This window comes from Danio rerio, chromosome 3 (genome assembly GCF_049306965.1).
Source record: "Danio rerio strain Tuebingen ecotype United States chromosome 3, GRCz12tu, whole genome shotgun sequence".
NCBI classification, from domain to species: domain Eukaryota; kingdom Metazoa; phylum Chordata; class Actinopteri; order Cypriniformes; family Danionidae; genus Danio; species Danio rerio.
The window spans coordinates 32,226,370-32,248,005 of record NC_133178.1 but is presented as its reverse complement, the minus strand read 5'-3'; the positions used below and the strand labels follow the sequence as shown (position 1 = coordinate 32,248,005).

Below are 21,636 nucleotides of genomic sequence, written 5' to 3'. Positions count from 1 at the left end.
TTCAAATGTTGATATTGTCTGATGATATTATCTGATGATGATGATTGTCTTAACTGACATGCAAGTAAACAAATATCTCAGAGTTATTTTTAATATATATTTGAAATCAGAATTATTTGCCTAACATATTAGCCCCCATTTATTTTTTCCCCAATTTCTGTTTAACGGAGAGAAGAATTTTTCAACACATTTCTAAACATAGTTTTAATAACTTATTTCTAATAACTGATTTATTTTATCTTTGCCATCATGACAGTAAATTATATTTGACTAGATATTTTTCAAGACACTTCTACTGCTTCAAGCTTAAAGGCTTAACTAGGTTAATTAGGTTAACTGGTTATTGTAATTAGGCAAATCATTGTATGATGATCATGTTGGCTTGTTCGGCAGACAATGTAAAAAAATATAGCTGAAAGGGGCCAATAATTTTGATCTTAAAATGGTTATTAAAATTAAAAACTTTTATTCTAGCAGAAATAAAACAAATAAGACTTTCTCCAGAAGAAAATAATATTATTAGACATACTGTGAACATGTCCTTGCTTTGTTAAACATTGGTTGGGAAATATATTTTTTTTTAAAGGGGGGGGGGGGGGGGGGGCTAATAATTCTGACTTCAACTGTAAACATTACTTAATAATATATTATTTATTTTAATGTTATTATTATTTAACTTTATTATTATTATTTCTTTTTCAGCTCACAAATTTCACAAAAAAAGGTCCCAAATACACTGTCTTTGTCTTAAGTGGTCCTATGTCTCTTGAGCCAAGAATCAAAGGCACATTGTAGTGCACTAAAAGTTTCTCCTACCACAGTTTATGGTCTGATAATATTTTTCTTTCCTTTACTGTATTAGCACTATTGTGTCTTCCTTTTCTTTTTCATTCTTTTATTACCTGTTTTAACACATTTTAATCTGTTTTTATCTGTTTTTAATTTTTTTTCCTTATACTTGTCTTTTTATTCTTGTTTATGTAAAGCACTTTGATTTTCCACTGTGTATGAAATGTGCTATAAATAAGCTTGCCTTGCCTTTAGTAAAAGCACAAAAAAGTTTGCAACTGGACAGAACAATCACATCTGCCACAATGCTAATGAAAGTGCTCTTTAAGCATTATAGTTAGTTGTTAGAGTGTGAAATCCTCATTTAGCTTTACTCTAGCAGATAACCATGAAGTTTGTGATAGCTCTTAAAATAAACAGAAATGTGTTTCACTAATTCAGTGCTCACAACAATCAATGAAATTACAGATTATTTCTAGCTCAAGTTTTTGACAGTAAGCCTAAATGCCTTAAAGAGAAAGTATGGCGTTTGTCAAATTAAGTTACAAAGATTGACGATTTGGCCATGAAACCCCCCTGCTGCATTACAGTTTATATTTGACCACCAGATGGCGGAAGAGGAGTGTCAGTAAAATAGTAGGCTAGTAAATAAGAATATCCTATAAGTAGGCTAGTGACTATTTTAAAAAGTGGTAGTAATTAAACAATACTTACTAGCACTAAATAAATGTCAGCAGCTAATAAATAAGAGCTATTTAATGGAGGGCGGGGCTTTTCTGTCAACATTTTTTCCTTTTTTTTTCTGTCAAAACATGGAAAGTTTGGGAACCCCAACGTGACAATTCAGTTGTGTGGTAAGATGCAATGCAATTAGCACAATTGGATAAGATAACTATTACTTTTCGACAAAAAGCGAATAATATTCTGTGATACAGCTGCCAAATTGGACTAAGCTATTTTACTAAATAACGAGGCAATAAACCTTTTGCCATTTCCCCCAATATTATGCATACAATCTTATTCGTATTTAAAAAAAAAAAAAAAACTTAGTTTAATTTTTTTTTTTTTTTTTTTTTTTTTGCCATTTAGGTGTAGTTGTTATTATTTAGACCTAATTTGAATGATTTCGCCAACTCGTCTAATTAACTGAAAGAAAATGTATATTTCCCTTTAAAGTCAAACCCTCTGCCCTGTTTGTACAGTAGCCTGCTGCTGACAGTGGCATCGAGAGGTGGGACAGTTTTTTCTTGTCTTGTCATTGGGCAAATGTTCATGCGCTGCCCCGCGCGCACCATAACAAACGAGAGCCCAACATAAACAAACTGTCAGTAACGATGCTTTCTCTCGTCCTTTGCGTCCTGTTTGCACTTCAGCGCTTTGTTCTCCAAAGTGCATCAGAGTACTCGTCCAAATCCGAACTGGATTACGAATTCGGTGACTATCGAGGCAAGTTCTGCATGGACGATCAAGGATTTGTTTATGGCATCGGACAGGTTTATTACCCGGGCTCCACAGCGTGTCCATGCACCTGCACAGAGGACGGTCCCGTGTGTGTCAGACCCAAGTGCCCGCGGATACACCCGAGATGCACGCGCATCAAATACAAGTCCTGCTGTCCCGTATGTGAAGCGGTCAGTAAAGTTTGCTTGTTCCGCGGCAAAACTTACAGAGTGCTGGAGGAATTTAGGGTGAGTGTGACCTTTTTCAGGTCTTCCTTTCTTTTTCGTTCTTATTAATTAATTTAGGCCAATTTATTTAGTACTTAGGCTATTTATTTAGCCGTATGCCTGCAGTCTACCTGAATGTATGTAGCTAGATTAAAGCGCTTGCTTTAGCAAGCATAAACATGACGTCACAGTTTTTACAAAATCGCCTTTTTGCTCTCTATTTATAACTTAATATTATTTTTACCTTTCTTTTGGTGTTTAATAATTATCTGATTGATTAATTTACTTACTTATTAGGCATATGCATGTAGGCTACTTGTTTTTTTTAAATAACAAACATCGATACACAAAAAAGACAATGACAGTAACAATGATAATAACTTAACAGATCAAGTTAAATTATATTATATATTATAAACACATATAAAACAGTAAAAAAAAATAGGAAAAAACAAATCAACATACATTAATAACGCAGATACAGCTAGACTAAACTTCCTGGAATGTGTTGAGGAAAGTTGGAGCTAAACTCAGCAGGGCATCAGCCCTAAATAAAATAGCATGAATCTCACAAATTTGTTGGTTCTTTATATTTATACCTATACAAATCATAGCTTACTAAATATTAAACAAACAAAAAAAATAGACAACTAAAAAAGTTTATATTTTTATGTCCTGCCATTATCTGAGAAATTCATGTTTTGCCTGTTCTGTCAATTAATAATAATAATAATAATAATAATAATAATAATGCCCTAATTGAATTCTGAAGTAATTAAAAGTAGTTCTTGTTTAAAACAGTTGTCACCCTGTGAGCGCTGCCGGTGTGAAGTCAACAAAGAAGTTTACTGCACCATATCCGGCTGTCCAGCTTTGCATTGTGTAAATCCTGTATACGAACCCAACCATTGCTGTCCGGTGTGCAAAAGTGGTAAGAGTTTACACATGCAACATCACATGTGCATTAACAATTTACCCAATTTTTTTCTAAACATAATCACATGCACCTTTTAAACTGTTGTGCAACTCTTGAGGATCAATGGAGTTACATTGGTTATTTCTTGTCTGTTGATTGATTTGTGCTCGATTACAGCATACTTCTGGGTGATGTCATGGAAAAAGAGTGATGCAACGGAACTGTTCGATAGATTGCTTACTACCATGCGGGGTATAAATAGGAACTAGATCGTGGCGTGCTGGGATGGCACAGGCACTATGGGGCATTGGGCCATCCCTGACAACAGAAGGCAAGAGCTGGACAGATTGCGTGTGATAAGTTTGTTCATGTAGAAATTAGAAAGTAATGTGTGGAGACTTCAAAGCATGCAGATTTTGGCTATGCATTTGTGCAGTCATTTTGGCACATTTGCACATTTTGGTAAATCTAAGAAGTCACCCTCTTAATTAAAAAGCCATTTAGTTTTAGTTTTATCTTATAGTTCTAGGTTATGGTTAGGTTTAGACTACCTAAGCTTTTTTGTCAACTTAATATGATAAGATCCACATCAGAGATAAATCTAAGAGGTAGTTAAATAAAATATTTGCACACACATCACATACTCCCTATGAAAGCAGAAGTTGACTTATAATAGTGATGTGAAGGTTTGCCACACAGACACAATTTTAACTGTTCTTCATCTTAAAATCTCCTCTTATAAAAAAAAAAAAAAAAACAGAACTTGGGCTTCCCTATGACACATATATGAGTAAAAATAGTATTAACTGATATAAGAAAAAGTTGTATTAATGTTAATGCATTTGCAAACAATAAACAATGTAAACTAATGTTATCTAGCATGATCTGTCATTCAATAAGACAGTAAATGTTGAACTATGATAAAAAAAAATGCTGTACAAATATTGTTCATTAGTTCATCTTAGTAAATACATGAACTGACATTAACTAATGAAACCTTATTATAAAGTTTCCAAATTATATTGAAAAATTGAACACAACTGTTGTATTTGTTAGTATTTTATGCAAGTTTGGGTCAAAACAACCCTTTTTTTATGATGAAATATTAGCATTTTTAGTGCATGCAATATACTTAATTCTTTCAAGAAGGAATATTTATTTGTGTAAATTACAGAGGTTTATCCTTTGTACAGCTTTTTCAGTCTTTGGAATGGAATTTTTATTTATAAATTAATAAAAATAGAAAATGATACAAAGTTGTTTGTATAATTGATGACAATTATCTCATCACAATCAGTTAGGAATTACATGAATCACATCAAAAACTTAATTAAATTAAATTAAATCTTAATAAAAAGGAATTTAACTTTAGTTTTATCTTAGTTCTGGGTTATGGTTAGACTACCAAAGCTTTTTAGTCAACCTAATAAGATAAGATCCACACCAGAGTAAAATCTATAAGGTAGTAGCATAAGCTGACCTGTAAATATAAATGATGTGACTGTTCTTCATCTTAAAATCCTCTCATAGAGAAACAAGATCTTGGGCTTCAGCAAAATAGCAGCCTTATACCATGTATATAACACATATATGTGGTAAAACGTGTATTAATTAATAAAAAAAGTTGTAATAATGATACTTAATGCATTTTCAAACAATGCAAAATGTTAATTGTGCATTAACCAATGTCCACTAGCATGATTTACAATTTAAGTAATACATTAGTAAATGTTTATCTATGATTAAAAATGCTGAGCAAGTATTGTTCATTAGTTCATCTTAGTAAAAACATTAACTAACATTAACTTATGAAACCTTATTGTCAAGTGTAACAAATTTTAATAAAAAATTTAACCCAGCTGTTGGTTTTGTTTGTTTAACTCAACCCAAATTTGAGTTAAAAAAAAAAAACATTTTTATGAATAAATGTACATTTTTAGAGCTTACAATATACTTAATTCTTTCAAAAAGGAATATTTATTTTTACCAACTAAAGTTTTCAGTTTTTTTTAATTCAGTGTACTTTTACTCTTGAATTAAAGAAGTGGAGGATTTAAAAGGAGTAAATAAATTAATAAAATTATAAAATGATACAAAATTGTTCAAATAATTAATAAAAATAAATAAATTTCGAATCGTCTCATCACCATCAGGAATTACGCAAATCACTTCAAAAGACATCTTGGCTCCCACTTTACACTATCTGTGAAAACTAAAGTGCTGGAATTTATGTTTGATACTTGTAAACTGTAAAGCAGTGGTCACCAAACTTGTTCCTGGAGGGCCGGTGTCCTGCAGATTTTAGCTCCAACCCTAATCAAACACACCTGAACAAGCTAATCAAGGTCTTACCAGGTATACATGAAACATCCAGGCATTTGTGTTGAGGCAAGTTGGAGCTAAACCCTGCAGGGACACCGGCCCTCCAGGACCAGGATTGGTGACCCCTGCTGTAAAGCCCCGCCTACTTTGATTTGATTTAATTGACTTTGATGAACACTGAAAAATAAAAACAATTATCATTTACTCACACTCATGTCAAACCAAACCTGCATGACTTTATTTCTTCTGGCAAAAAAAATAAACAAAAACAAAAAAAACTCTGATAATAGAGATATACAGTGACATGCATACAGCTTTGGAATAGTATGAGTGGAGTGTCGGACATTTATGCAGTCAATTTTGTTTGAACTGCCACTTTAAGAGAAGCAACATTTGTATCCAAAAATTGAGCTCCATGCTTCTGTCTCCTTTTGAAAGGGCCAAACTGCTTTGCTGGAAATCGCGTAATCTCCGCAGGAGAGCGTGTGGAGATTGATGAGCAGACGGTGTGTTTCTGCACCTACCGGGACGGAACGTGGCAGACGCACCATCACGCTACCTGCGAGGAGCGAGAAGACAATGAAGCCACTGACTCCGACAACACGTCCAAACAGATGGAGGAGCAGGAGAAGGAGAAAGAGAGAGAGAGAGTGTACTGGCCCAGGCTGGATGCCATCCCGTGATGGTGTGCCTGGCACCAGCTCTCTTGACAGGCAGGAGGGGGTGCAGGTGTCTGTGCCCAGGGTAAATACAATCTGTGCTGGGACAACCGCCAAATGCTGACCTCTTTAGCCAACCTCACCACCGACTCCCTCCCACAATGACCCATATCCGCAACCCTCTGAGAGGCAACACACAATAACTCTAGCACTTAGTTGCATTACTCTCTATACCGTTGCAATCAACATTATTCAAGTCCCTTAATCTGCATTGCTGCAATAAAGAAAAATTTATGAAAAAGGTTGAATGAAAATATAAGTTTTGAATTATTTCAATTGAATTATTTCACAATAAGGGACAGCATACATTAGTGGTCAAACTCAATTCCTGGAGGGCCACGACTCTGCAGATTTTAGCTTCAACCATCTCCAACTCACACCTGCTCAATAGTCTCTGGTAGTCTTGATTAGTTGGATCAGCTGTGTTTGATTAGGGTTGGAGCAGAACTGTGCAGAGATGCGGGCCTCCAGGAATCCAGTTTGAGACCCATGGCGTACAATAACCAACATTCCGTATGGAGCGTAATACCCAAATTAGCCCAAAAACTAGTTCTCACTAGTAGTCCCTCTTCCAGATGTTAAAGACCCATACCAATAAAAATACAAATTCAACATTAAACTACAGGTAAACTACAATAAACCGTTTCTAAATACAAATTTGTGCCATACTGAAAAAAATGAAGCAATCAGATTGTCTCTAAATATTCATTTGAACTTTTGTTGAGAATCTTTTATTCTTTATAACCTCTAAGTGCTTAAGTCACCTCTCTGTGCTGGAGTCTTGGCCCATGCCCTGATCAAAACATCAAGATGAATAATCTTTGGTTTAAACATTGCCACTGCTTTTTACCAGTTCCGTTAAATATTTTTTATAAGATTTGAAAGTAGAGACCATCTAGACCACGGATGGGAAATCTTGGTCCTGGAGGGCTAGTTTACAGCAGAGTTTTGCTCTAACTCTAATCAAACTTAACTGAACATGCTAATCAGTGTCTTCAAGATCAATAGAAAGCTATAGGTAGGTGTGTTCGATTGGGGTTAGAGCTAAACTCTGCAGGATGACAGCCCACCAGGGCTGAGTCTACCATATAAAAATCCAGAATGATCAATGAACCAGGCTTTCTGTGGATTTGGATGTGTTTTTACAAATGATTGTCATGCTGGAAAGCCCATCGATCATCAAGCTTGCAGTCTTTCTCAATATGGCTTGATGCAGCAAAGAATCCATGTGATCCTTCATATAAATAAGACCTTCTACTTCAGCAAAGTATCCCTTAGCCTTGCATTTTTACCACAAGACAAAGAACTCATCCATCGGTCCAAAAAAGCTCCAGTTTGGCACATCAATCCATGAAAAATTCTTCACAGAACTCCACCACTCTCTCCGAATGAAATACATTTCAGAAAATACTGTTGTCCTTTATTTTCCTTTGTCATCAAGGGGGCTTTTAAGCAAGGTGTCCTAGCCTTTCAGCAACATTTGTTTAAAGTTATTCTTGTAATTCTTGAAATGCTTTACTTTTTATCAGGTCACCTTGTTAGTCTTTGGCAATAAGCATTAACTTAAACATTTTTCCCCTTGGCCTTGATGATACTGTGCTTTTTCGTCAACATCCTGACAGGTGTTCTGATGAAACTCATTTCAGACATATAAATAAAACTGGCAGCCGTGCCTGTAGAAACTGTTAGTCATAGTCTTGTAGCAATAGACTTTTGGCCAGAAACATTTGTTTAAACCATCATCAGATACGGTATTTATTTATTTATTTATTTATTTATTTATTTATTTATTTATTTATTTATTTATTTATTTGTTTGTTTGTTAGTAACAGCTTAGGCTATCAAGTTTTCTTATATAATTTCCAAAAGCGTAAATGTATTTTAACATTATTGTTTGCCCTACCATACATATGAATACAACTATATGGTGACATCATCACTTTAATATACAGTGCATCCAGAAAGTATTCATATCGCTTCACATTTTCCACATTTTTTAATGTTACAGCCTTATTGCAAAATGGATTAAATTAATTTACTTCCTCAAAATTCTACACACAATACCCCATAATGACAATGTGAAAAAATATTTTTTGAAATTGTTGCAAATCTATTAAAAAACCTGAAAAGGCACATCAGTATTCACAGCCTTTGCTGTGTATGCCATAAGCTTGGCACACCTGTCTTTGGAAAAATTTTTCCCCATTCCTCTTTGCTGTATCTCTGAAGCTCAGGTTGGATGGGAAGCAGCAGTGTACAGCAATTTTCAGATCTCTCCAGAGATGTTCAATAGGATTTAGGTCTGGGCTCTGGCTGAGCCACTCAAGGACATTCACCGAATTGTTGTGAAGCAACTCCATTGATATTTTGGCAGTTTGCTTTGGGTCATTGTCCTGCTAAAAGATAAACCAGTGACCATGTCTGAGGTGGAGAGCACTCTGAAGCAGGTTTTCATTCAAGATGTTTCTGTACATTGCTGCATTCATCTTTCCCTCTATCCTGACTAGTCTTCCTGTACCTGCAGCTGAAAAACATCCCCACAGCATGATGCTGCCACCACCATGCTTCACTGTAAGGATGGTATTAGCCTGGTGATGAGCGGTGCCTGGTTTTCTCCGAATGTAACGTCTGGCATTCACTCGAAAGAGTTGAATTTTAGTCTCATCAGAACAGAGAGTTTATTTATTTAAATTTTTTTTTTATGGAATGGTGGATTGCTGCACAGATGGTTGTCCTTCTGTAAGGTTCTGCTCTTTCCACAGAAGAACGCTGGAGCTCAGACATGTGACCATCGGGTTATTGATCACCTCCCTGACTAAGGCCCTTCTCCCCCGATCATTCTAGGAAGAGTCCTGGTGGTTCCAAACATCTTCCACTTACGGATGATGAAGGCCACTTTGCTCATTGAAACTTTCAGAGCAGCAGAAACTTTTCTGCAACCTTCCCCAGCCTTGTGCCTCGAGAGTCGAGACGATCATGTCTCAGAGGTCTACAGACAATTCCTTTGTCTTCATGCTTGGTTTGTGCTTTAACATGCACTGTCAACCCTGGGACCTTATAAAGACAGGTGTATGCCTTTCCAAATCATGTGAAATCAAGTGAATTTACTACAGGTAAACTCCAATTAGGCTCCTGAAACATCTCAAGAATAATCAGTAGAAACACAATGTACATGAGCTCAATTTAAAGCTTCATGGCAAAGGCTGTAAATATTTATGTACATGTAAAAGTGAAGCACTGTGAATACTTTCCAGATGCACTGTATGCCACTAAATTGTAGAGAATTATTTTAATCTTTTTTTCTGAATTTATTTTTTCAAAAAAAAAAACTTTTATTTTGCATTTTGAAAGAATCCTAAAAATGTATTATAGTGTTTATAAATATATGAAATATAAGCCTTTTCAACATTGGTATATAAATGAGAAACAGTTCATTTAATTATGTAATAAGTCATGTGAACTTTGAATGAATGAAAATGTGTGTGCATAACTGTACTGTATATCATGTTGCCTATACTTAAGATGCAATAATGCAGATGTTTTGTGATGTTAAATTATTATTTTTTTATTTTGTCAGATAGAAATTACACAAATCAGGGCAATATGATGTGTTCAAATGGATTGTTCACCCAAAAATACAAGTTTGCTGCTAGTTTTTGCCCACCAGTATACATTTGGTGTTTTAGTGATGGTATAATGACCATATATAATCATTTTCCAATCTCTTCTTTAGAATACAACCACAAAATACAGTTGGCTTTCTTTTTTCATCGAATTGTTTAAGACATGTGAAAGATAGAGTTGCATGAAAGAATGGATGTCCTAGTGTGGGCAATAAAGCTATGAGAAATGCTCAGAAAGAGCTGCTGTAATTTGCTAATTATTCCAGAAAACTTTCAGGACATTCTAAATGGACTATGACTTATGCACATTTTCTGAATGTTTTTGGACTATCAGTGTGCTTTTATGAATCACCAAGGACCACAGTACCAAAAAATGTTTTCTTGTATGATCGTCTGAAGAAAAAAAAAATCCATCACAACTTGTCTAGTCTGAGAGATCCATAAATTAACAGCAAATTTTCATTTTGGGGTGAATGATTCATTTCTTTAATAGTTTCAGTGTATATTCTAACACATTGTACAACATACATTACATGTCATACATTTATAGCAAAGTTATAATAGTTCTCTACAAAAATGTAATTGGTCATATAGACAGTAACTTTAGCATGCACTGAGAAATGGCCATTTTTAAAGGGCTGGTAAACTGAAAATGTATCATGTATTAAAATCAACTCAGGTTTAAGCATGTTTTCCCTTTCTCATTATTCTAACATTATTATATTCTGTGAAAACAACTGGAGGCATGTACATTGTCCAGCCTATACAGCTGAATGCCACAAAAGTAAACAATTAGATACATAATATTGATCTGAGCTGTAAAATTTTACTGGTTATTTAACTAATTGTAAAGTTCACTAAAAGTTTACTCTTTTTTTTTTTCAACAAACAGCTCTTAAGATTTAGTCACCAAAAGGTGCCAAGCAGTCAATAACAGTAAACACACACACACACACACACACACACACACACACACACACACACACATACATACAGTACATTCAACACGCACATATATACATTTATACATTTTCAGTGGTTGTTGTCTGGGAATAACATACGTTGGAATGTCATGATTGGCATTTAATATATATATATATATATATATATATATATATATATATATATATATATATATATATATATATATATATATATATATATATATATATATATATATTTATTTATTTATTTTTTAAATACAATACATACCACACTATGGAATATGAAAAATAATTTTATTGATTACTGATCAATATGTATTCCTTTATTTGGATTCACAGGTGTCAAACAGTTTCTGGAGGGCTGCTATGTAGTCAATATATATGCAATAATTGAATTTTTCCCTTTGCAGTTAACAAACCAAATTTTTATTTCTCAAAAATGTACTTTCCCTTTGCACTTTATATATATATATATATATATATATATATATATATATATATATATATATATATATATATATATATATATATATATATATATATATATATATATATATATATATGGCCCTATATTGACTCCATAGCTGCAGATTTGCACAGTTCAACTTTAACCCTAATTAAACACACCTGATCAAACTAATTAAGTCCTTCAGACTTGCTTTAAACCCCCAGGTAAGTGTACCAAACAAAGCAGGGTTGGATCTAGACTGCGCAGAGCTGCAGTCCTCCAGGAACTGAGTTTGGCACTTTTAGAAAATTCTAGTTTTGTAATATTACCATGAGATGCTGAAGTGAATCAAGTCATACATACGACACACTAGATGGCGATGCTTTAGTTATGACGATGACGTGACGCCGGAAGCTGTGAAGTCTGTGGTGCGCGCACGCTTATATCCCATCATTCCTTTCTGTCTCTTCCTCTTTCCCTTTCAGCGACTATGTCTAAGAGAGGTAAGAAACACACATGAAAATCCGCAATCATCCTTAAAATGAGGAGCATTTAAGCCCCCTAAAGTAAAGCACAGGTTTATATGATCATGGAGGATGTGTATTTCACCCATATTGATGTCAATTCTGAATTTTAACTTGGATTAAAACAGAAATGTACACTTTCCGCTAGCAAGAGAAGCCATGTTTGCTAAGTACGCAGAGTGAAGCTCGTGGAGCCAGTGGTGGGATGTTGGAACTCTTCATATTTGAACCGTTTTGTTCGTAAGCAAGTTTTGGAGTAGAGCTTTATGATAGCAGCCATTTAAAATCAGTGAAGAGCAGCATTTGTGAGTAGTTAATTCTACAATATGCGGTGAAACCGGTAGACGCTCGTCTGAATGGTGGAAAGTGTAGTCGCACGATTGTATGTCAGGCTAACGTGTAAACGTGCACTATTAAACCAGTGCACAACGGGCTTCCACACCAGAAATTCTCCTTGAAATGTTGTCATCGTAAATATTGCGTTTGTGTTGTGTGGAGTCAAGCTTGTCCGGCAGCAAACGTCTGTTCACTTGCAACTGTATCGACAGGTACACACTTAAAGGTGTAAGTTAGGGAAATAATTCCGTACCAGACATTATTCTGCACAAGTTCAAAGCTTGTGTCATTTAATTTATCAAGTTGACAAGTCTAGGCAGAATAAGTTGTCTTCATTCGTTTTCATTTAACTTTTAATGCATCTATAGTTACTGGTGTTGACAGTTTCAATTGTTTTTTTTTTTTTTCAATGTTTTATTTCATAATTGGAAGTGAATGAATGAATTGTTGCTACTTTGGCAAGTTTTTGTTGTAGATATGCAAAATCAAAACATCAAGTGTTTTGATAGATTTATGGAGTCAGGTTAATTTAGCCAGTGTGCTATTCATGTATTATCTAAAATTTAAACCTAGTCTGTATTTTGGTGGTTTTGCTGTTTTTGTGAATTTTATTAATTTTGGTCCTCCTGTTTAGGACGTGGTGGGTCATCGGGAGCCAAGTTCCGCATCTCACTGGGTCTCCCAGTGGGAGCGGTCATCAACTGCGCTGACAACACAGGTAAGAAACTTGCCTTCGTTGATGAGACCAACTGAAATAATTTATTCCAGATTTTCATTTTTCTAAGTATTGCTTGGTTTATATTTCTTCTTAAACTCATATTTTTAATGGTTTGAAATTGTTAGAAACCAAGGCATGAACATTTCATAACTTAACTTGGACAGTTCAAACCACAGTGACGGATGTTTGAGACCTAAACAAACATGGATGGTCACCATGTCACAGCATGTCACTTTTCAGACATTACCTGATTAAACAGGAACCAAATTCAGAACGTTCTTGCAGAAGTCATTGGTCAACTAAAATGGTCTGTTGTAGTCTGAATTGGCCTTCAAGTTCTTATTAAAAAATTGTTGAAACTTCAGCTTAAAAAATCCTTTAAGTTAATTGAAGTACATTTAGTCCAACAGTAACATTTGTATTGCTTTGACTATTTTAATTTAAACTTTAATTTTTACAAGAGCTGGTGTGAATGCTTGTCTTGTGTATAGTTTCTAGCATAACATTGAAGTGCTGTTGAAGCAGCAGTTCGGAAGATTACTTAAGGCCAATTACTTTAAGTTTTGCAGTTCAATCTGGTTTCAGTCTGTAAATTATTTGAGCTTCTTGTCCTTCTTAAAAGCACTTGCTTCGTCTGCTCAGTGGCTGGGTGAGTTGTCGTGGAAGGAAAAAGTGAACCCCATTACTCTTGGGTGAGATGGCAGTCTCCACATGCTGTTTAATCTCAATCCGTGATGGAACAAATCTTTGCTTTTTCTTATTTCCAATCAGCTGAGGGTCAGCAGACATGCTGAACTTAGCTCAACGGCATTGAATATGCCAATTACAAGTTCATTTACTCAACTCTGCCTTTTCTCTCACTTAGGTGCCAAGAACCTGTACATCATTTCCGTCAAAGGCATCAAGGGTCGTCTGAACAGGCTGCCTTCCGCCGGTGTGGGTGACATGGTTATGGCCACAGTGAAGAAAGGCAAGCCAGAGCTCAGGAAAAAGGGTGAGTGCTTTCACAATTGGGCTTTATTATAGATGTTAAGTGAAAGGCTAGCATTAGACAGTCATACACCACACGAGAAGTGTTGTGCAGTGAATGTGAAGTTAAGACAAGTTCAAAATTTAATAAACTGGTAAAGGTTTGACTACGTAAATGACAAAAGGGAAGCTCAATCTTTTTAAGTTGCACTTTACAGTATGTTTTACTGGAGTTCTTTCATAAGAACATACTTTATTATTTGAGGTAACTATGGGAGGTAAGGTTAGATTCATGGGTAGGTTTAAGGATAATACCTAGTTATTACTCAGTTGTAATGACTATGATAAATCTATAGCCTATGCAGTGCACCGCATAATTGCGTACAACATTTTGACAATTAATATTTTTATTTGTATCACCAGAATATAACTATTTTTGTGCATTTTGAACCGGTTTTATCAATCCATTATGTCCATTAAAGGGCTTGGTCACAAACATCTTTAGAACTATACAGAATGCATCTAAATTTAAGTTATTACAATTTATTACAAAGTACAGTTTGAATTAAATTCAGGAGAAAACAAAAAAAATTTATTTAATTTTACCAACGTTTATTGATAACTTTTTTTTTATATATATATATATATATATATATATATATATATATATATATATATATATATATATATATATATATATATATATAAATAAATAATTTTTTAGTTATTTAGCTTTATGTGCAAATGTATTGTAAAAGCAATCTAAAAGGGAGATCTGTGTGGGAGGTACTCATTTGATGAGCAAACGAGTATAAACTCTACTATAAAATAGTGCACCTATTATGTCTTTGTATAAAGCAGACATCATTAAAACACCAAAAAGACAAATAGTGTTACTTGCAGTTTTCTAGTTTATGAAGTTTTCTGTATTTAATGCAGTTTATTGGTAACTGCAAGTATTCTTGAACGTTGTACTGAGAAAATGTATCTGGTTGCACTTATCTACTGCAAGATTTTTTTTTATTTTTTTTTATTTTTTTTATGAAATCAGGTAGTGGTGATAAATGTTTGTGTATACAAGTTCCTAACAACTCTAACATAACTATAACAACTCTTTTATTCTAGTGCATCCTGCGGTGGTCATACGACAGCGGAAGTCGTATCGGCGAAAAGATGGTGTGTTTCTATACTTTGAAGACAATGCTGGGGTCATAGTGAATAACAAAGGAGAAATGAAAGGTGAGTTATGAATGTCAGATCTTGGTCTGTGTCCTTCTTAAAAGCACTTGCTTCGTCTGCTCAGTGGCTGGGTGAGTTGTCGTGGAAGGATAAAGTAAACCCCATTGCTCTTGGGTGAGATGGCAGTCTCCACATGCTGTTTAATCTCAATCCGTGATGGAACAAATTATTTCCGTTTTAACACCTGACAATTCTGTACAAGTTCCACAATTTACTTGTTGCTAAATTGTATGTTCTCTTTTGTAGGCTCCGCCATCACAGGACCTGTAGCCAAGGAATGCGCAGACCTGTGGCCCAGGATTGCTTCTAATGCTGGCAGCATTGCCTGAGCACACATTTTGGCTTGTCATTTTCAATAAAGTACTCAAAAGTGTCTGTTTGTCTGTTGATTGCTAAAAGCTGTTCTGTACTATTCGGGGTTTCTGCTAGGTGTACAAGTGTAAAATCTAAAAATGAACATTTTTAAAGGATTGATTCAGGTTTTAATGTATTTCAATGTTAATTTTTTTCCAACACTACCACTAATGCTTGTTGAAATGCTTGTTTAAACTATGCTTAAAAAAAATCTCAGACCAAGAATAAGTCACAATGGTCTTTGTTTTGACATAAAGAGACCTGCAGAACCCTGCTATAAACTGGAAACTGCTTAGTATTTGGGATTGCATTTTGCACAAGTTGAGTTCATCCTCAAGGCCTGCCTAAAGGGAGATGTTGCATTTTGACAGTTTCATCTTGGTAAAATTAAAGCTAGATTTGTTTAGTTATATTAGCCTGATAAATGATGGGCCTTAAAACTGACAAGTGACATTATGGTAAGAACTTAATTTCTTTTAGCATTAGTACATCATGCAGACTCCCTGATTAAAAACCTCAACTAAAAAATAATGTACAGTGCTTGTATAAGAGTACACACCTCAAATAATAATTCTTAAAAATAATAAAAGCTATACAACATTTATGCATGTACATTAGATTAGTCTGTACTGAAGCTAATCTAACAAAACTTACAACGTTCCAAAATCTAGAACACCCAAATCTGTTAAAAACATTAAATGCAAATAATAAAGATAATAATCAAGCAATGTAAAAAATACTGTTGTTAATTTTGTAAGTTATAATTTTATTTGCAATATTTTGGCTTTAATTGTATTAAGATTTCTAAATATGTTTGACTAAAATATTTGAATATCTTTAAATGTTCTGTTTAAATGCGCTAAAACACTGCCTATACATTTACTGAGAAATGGAAAAAAAACTATTCATTTTCAAAATGGGCTATACTCCATTATACCGAGGACTGTATGTTCTAAGGATGCTCAATTCAATTAAGCATGTATGTAGCAAGGTTAAACCTGTTAAATGCATATGGAGGATAACGAGGCTACAGAGAGATGTGTAACTGAAATAGTTAAGTTCATTATTGTGGCTATGAAAAGAAATGCTCTTGTTCAATTTGTTGCTAAATCAGATGCATTTCAAAAATGACAGCAGCTTGGTGTTTCTTTTTAATTTGCATATAGACCATATACAGTTGTTTTTAAGTAGGTGAAAGTCTTCTACAGGTGCGTGTTGTCATGGAGACCAGTTTGTTGTGGAGGCGTGAGCTAGAGAGTTAGCATTACTGGTCAGCTAAACGAAGACGCTGACGACTTTCTGAATTTAGAGGTAAAACAGTTTTCATACTCCTTCAAGAAGTAAATTGGGTGGCTCTTTGTGGTCATATTTGTCGATAAACAGCAGGAATGGAGAATTCTGATGTGATAAATTTCAGTTGTCTTGAAAAAGAGCTACACTCGGCGCTGCAAGCGGACAGAAAATACCAGAGGGAAAATGATGCCAAGTTTCGTGCTCTGAACCAAAAGGTCGCCAGCTACGAAGAATTCAGGTGGGTTAAGGAAATCTTTATTTATGTACTATCTATTCAACGATTCTTCTTATGTCTGTTTCTCTACTGTAAGTATATACTATTTTTGTAATAATTATTATATAATTTAATATAATAATAATTATTTCAGAGACATTGTTCTCGCATCTCATTTGAAACCACTTGATCGAAACGACATCTCTGGTTCACCCCGAAAGCAGCCATGGAATCCAGTTGCTTGTAGGACAAATTATGAATGTGCTTCTTCAGAGCAGGTCCAGGTGAGACATTTTATAAAGCAAATCACCTTTATGTTACATGAATAAATGGATTCCAGCTGATATATCTTACTTGATAACTAACTTCATTCTGCATTTACTTCTAGCCACAATTATCTGAGGTCCAGCCAAGAAGTGCATCAGAGTTCATCCGTGACTGGCGCAGGTTTGCAGGATGCTCATTTGAAAAGTACAGTCTCCTTGTGAGTCTGGGAGGAGAGGCGCTACAAAAAATCTTCAGCACTGAGATTGGCCTCGGTCTTCTGGGAGAGTTCCTTCTGATTCTGTCTCAGTGTCTAAAGTCAGGGGATGAGGACAGAGTGACTGGAGTGCTGGACGGCCTTTCCAAAACAGGCCGCTTTTCCATTAACCTGTCTCTTCTTAGTCAGGCGGAACAAGAAGCCTGCGAGGAGCTTTTCAACAAGCTAAAAGTTGCAGCCGGCGAATGTCATCCATATAAAGATAGTTCAAACACTTCAGTTGTTTGTGAGGCAGGTCTGACACACATGGAGGATAACAAGACTGACATTACAACAACACTTAAAGAATTAGCAGGAAAATATGGCACTAAAAAATAGTTTATACTAAAACAAATCTATTAGTTTCTTCAGTTTCGTATTCTCTTTTTTGTTTGTTGTTGTTAGTTTTCAGGCAAAATATGTTAAAAGTGCAAGTCCTTTACTTTTTGTCCATCTGCCCATTGTTACTTTCAGCTTATGAAGCCCCTCAGGATAAAGAGGACATCTTTGCGAGGAAGGCCTGTCCTGCATTTCTTGTCTTTGACACTGTGGCCTTCCTTTCTGACATGACCGTCAATCTTTCTTGTCGCTGCAAACCAGAGGAGATCCATTCAGTGGTGTGGTACTATCAAAAACACATCGGCTCCATGAACACCAAAGTCCTCACAGACTATGCAGGAACTGCAGTGGTGGAATCCTCCAAGGTTGGCAGAGGGTCAGATCTGCGTAGTCGCTTTTCCATCCGCTTGTTTAGCCTTCTCATCTTCAGGGTCCAGAAAGCCGACTCGGGCCACTACATCTGTGGCACGGCCTCTGGTGAATTCTTCTACGGCTACGATGTTGACGTCCAGTTGGTCCGACACGTTTTATTTCCCTGGAACCTCAACCGGAGAACTCAAGCAGAGGATGCAGAGATGTTTCAGGTGTTCACGCGGCACCAGTCATGGTCTAAATGTGACCGTTGTGACATCCAGGGTGAGCAGACCCGTGTAGGACTTTGTTTTGTCAAAAGCATCTACCTTCAGGTACGTTATCAGAGTGATTCAGAGACAGAGGCTCCCTGCGGTTCCTCAGCTGTTCCTTTACAATTTGGCCTTTCAGGCAGCAGCTACGGAGCTGAGCTTGAGGTGAGGGACTGTCATGCCACCTGTCCTCCAAAACCTAAAGTATATCCAGAGAGACAAGCTCTAATGAAGTTCCTTGAGATTGAAGATCAAGCTTCTTCAGGGGTTTCCATCCACTTCTACAACCACCCCACAGACTCTGATCTGGTCCTGATTTGTCCTGGTGCCAAACCGCAGTATGCAGTGGCCTGGGATAAAGGCTCAAAGCCGCTTTATCTATCTCAGTATATGGAGGGGCTGAATAGGACGTCTCGGGTCTTCATTGACAGCGGTCACCATCTACACTTCACGCCTGTGCAGCTGGAAGATAAAGGCTCCTATTTCTGTTGGATCCAAGGAGAACTGGCTGCAGAGATCAGATTAGGGGTGTATCTGCGTTTGGGACGTTTGCGACAGATCTTCGACCCAGAGTCCATCTATGCACTACGACTTATTTTCATTTGCTACATTGGCATTACTGCTGTGTTTATCCTCACAGTGTTTGTCAGATTTATTTTTCAGATAAACAAGACAGACACATCTGCAGACATTGACTGAATTTGAATGTGCTGTAGTTTGATTTGTGATGTCAAACAATTAAACGCTTTTTTTACTTTATATAAGTGTCATCTATTTATTTTGTTTTCGGTTAAGTCCCTGTATTAATCAGGGTTCGCCACAGTGGAATGAACTGCCAACAGCAGCAGATGCCCTGAAACATCCATACACACTTATTCACACACATACACTACCACCAATTTAGCTTACCAATATACCTCAAGAGCATGTCTTTGGACTGTGGGGGAAACCGGAGCATCCCGAGAAAACCCATGCGAACACGGGGAGAACATGCAAAGTCCACACAGAAATGTCAACTAACCTAGCCGAGGCTCGAACCAGTGATCTTCTTGCTACCTACTGTGGCACCTCATATATATGTGTGTACTGTGTAAATTTTATATATATATATAAATACCACGCTTATTGTATGTAATTAATTTAACATTTAAATATTTTAAATATAAATCAACATTTTTCTCAAATATACATACTAAAGATACACAGAACATACACATGCTATGCAAATACAAACTTTTATTACTCATGGTTAATCATTTGGCAGCACTAAGTTAAATACTAATGCACATTTACTGTTGAGTCCAAGGTGAAATTAATAAATGCATGAAATGAATTTTCTCAGTGTGAATTTTAAATGTTTTCGTTCTCGGAGTGAGAATGGTAACAAAATCTCTACTTTTATATAAATGTTTAAAGTAAGCTGAATTACTTATTTTCATCAGAACATCAAAACTGACGCCACAAGTGAAAATTCTCCTTTTACATAAATAATAATAGGAATTTCACTTTACATCAGTGGTTTTCAACATTTTCTTTTTGACTCTGAGGCCCTCTCCTGCAATGGTACTTCTAAGACTCTGTTGCTGCATAGTTTCCTAGTATATACCTGAGATGCCCAAAGTAGGGCCTGTTGGCCAAAGTTGGCCCATTGTAACCTTTGATTTGGCCCACCATCCCAACTTAGGAGGAGAAGTGAGTATGATGGAGAGGGTTGGGACGAACGCCTTGCACACAAAGATTGTCATTTCTAACTTGACGTAACCTTTTATGTTTGTTTTATTGCTGAGCTACAAAAAAATGAAACTGAAATGAAATGTTTCAATTAAATGTAGTAAATGAATCTAATTTTATAAAATGTAAATACTGTCACTCGACGGATAGAGGACTTTACAGAAGACATCGGCAAGCAAATCAAGGCAAAAACTAGAGTAATTCTGCTAGAAATGAAATGTTTTGTTTTTATTGTAATAAGTTCATTATCAAATGTAAATAACATGTATCAGTTAATATAATGCAATGTTTTTTAATAATTTCTAAGCATTAAATAAACTAGGAAATTACTTATGGCAACTATATTTACCTTTCGGCCCACTAGCCTCAATCAAGTTTGGTTTTTGGCCCTTCATAACATAACGTTTGGGCCCCCCTGGTATATACAAAACTGTAAGAGACAGGAGTAATATGTAGGCTACTAATAGCTTCCTCCAGTGAGATAATGAAATGTGCATCCAGTGGACACTTTACTGTCACATCATCTTGAGTCCAGCCTGGCAATTCTAGTTCTTCTAAGAGAAAGAAAAGAAGAAAAAAAAAAAACAGATGTTAAGGTGGCACATTTCTAGATTTTTTGTTTGTTTTTATTGTTTGTAGATTGTCATCTTGAGCCATAGGTTGAGATCTACTGTATTACTCAGCCAAAAACAAACTGCACCGAAAACATTTTAGTTGAACTAAACTATTGAAGTTAGTTGAACAATTTTTTAAAATAAAATTTTAATAAAAATGCTTGCAACTTTCACAATAACAAAGGAACAGCAAGTTACCCGTTGAATTAAACAAGAATTGCTGAAGTATTGAAGGTTCATTTTCTTTATAATGCAATGTATGTAATGTTTTATGACTTCTATTAGTTCATTATAGTTTAAATGGAATGCTTTTTTCAGCAATTAGTTTACATAACTAATTATGAACCAGGGGGCTGCAAAATAGCAAATAAATTGAAAATGGGGGTGGGGGGGGGGGGGGGCTGTTGGAGATATTGCTTACATTCTGTCCGTTAACTCCTTTATTTAAACAAATCAGTTTATATATATCCCCTACATATTTAAAAAAACATCACATTGTGACAGTCGATTGAGTCGCTAGAGGGCGCATTTTCACCACGTAAGTTACAGTATACGCCGCCGCCGAAGGGACCATGCGTTTTTTAAATAACCACAATATTATTAACCAGCGTGTCTCAGGAGTCACTTCAGCTACTAACTTATAACAGGTTAAATGTAAAAAAATAAAATAAAATAAAAAAGTTGACATATTAAAATGTTCTCGTTTCAACATGCCAGCACAGGACATGAGTAGA

At 35.5% G+C, this 21,636-nt stretch overlaps 3 protein-coding genes and 1 long non-coding RNA gene across 5 annotated transcripts in view; 3 read left to right on the top strand and 1 right to left on the bottom strand.

Moving 5' to 3' along the window:
- The first annotated feature begins 956 nt into the window (after nt 1-956).
- On the top strand, nt 957-8,100 carry si:dkey-283b1.7. The gene is made up of 3 exons (XM_685794.9): nt 957-2,477; nt 3,258-3,387; nt 6,133-8,100. Exons 1-3 carry the CDS (start codon nt 2,124-2,126, stop codon nt 6,375-6,377), a joined length of 729 nt encoding a protein of 242 aa, XP_690886.2. The 5' UTR covers nt 957-2,123; the 3' UTR covers nt 6,378-8,100.
- A 3,802-nt stretch (nt 8,101-11,902) lies between these two features.
- Nucleotides 11,903-15,587, top strand: rpl23 (ribosomal protein L23). The gene is given in 5 exon segments (NM_200732.1): nt 11,903-11,931; nt 12,923-13,006; nt 13,872-14,000; nt 15,101-15,214; nt 15,461-15,587. Coding segments are annotated over 5 exon segments (423 nt in total). The 5' UTR covers nt 11,903-11,918; the 3' UTR covers nt 15,544-15,587.
- A 1,215-nt stretch (nt 15,588-16,802) lies between these two features.
- dnaaf19 (dynein axonemal assembly factor 19) lies at nt 16,803-19,316 on the top strand. Of its 2 annotated transcripts, NR_131952.1 has the most exon segments (4): nt 16,803-16,879; nt 16,986-17,099; nt 17,230-17,359; nt 17,464-19,316. NR_131952.1 is itself a non-coding variant. In NM_001002753.3 (3 exon segments), coding segments are annotated over 3 exon segments (744 nt in total). In that variant the 5' UTR covers nt 16,803-16,956; the 3' UTR covers nt 17,935-19,316.
- A 457-nt stretch (nt 19,317-19,773) lies between these two features.
- Nucleotides 19,774-21,636, bottom strand: part of LOC141381225 (uncharacterized) — a 34,876-nt gene continuing 33,013 nt past the window's right edge. The window contains exon 3 of the long non-coding RNA XR_012401081.1: nt 19,774-20,842. This is a non-coding gene — a long non-coding RNA (uncharacterized lncRNA). The remainder of the gene's footprint in view (nt 20,843-21,636) is intronic.

Excerpts from the sequence above, each read along its gene's own strand:
- si:dkey-283b1.7 (XM_685794.9), top strand. The coding sequence starts at position 2,124 with ATGCTTTCTCTCGTCCTTTGCGTCCTGTTTGCACTTCAGCGCTTTGTT. Across the intron at positions 2,478-3,257 it reads GAGTGCTGGAGGAATTTAGG|TTGTCACCCTGTGAGCGCTG; the intron begins GTGAGTGTGACC and ends TGTTTAAAACAG. Across the intron at positions 3,388-6,132 it reads CTGTCCGGTGTGCAAAAGTG|GGCCAAACTGCTTTGCTGGA; the intron begins GTAAGAGTTTAC and ends TCCTTTTGAAAG.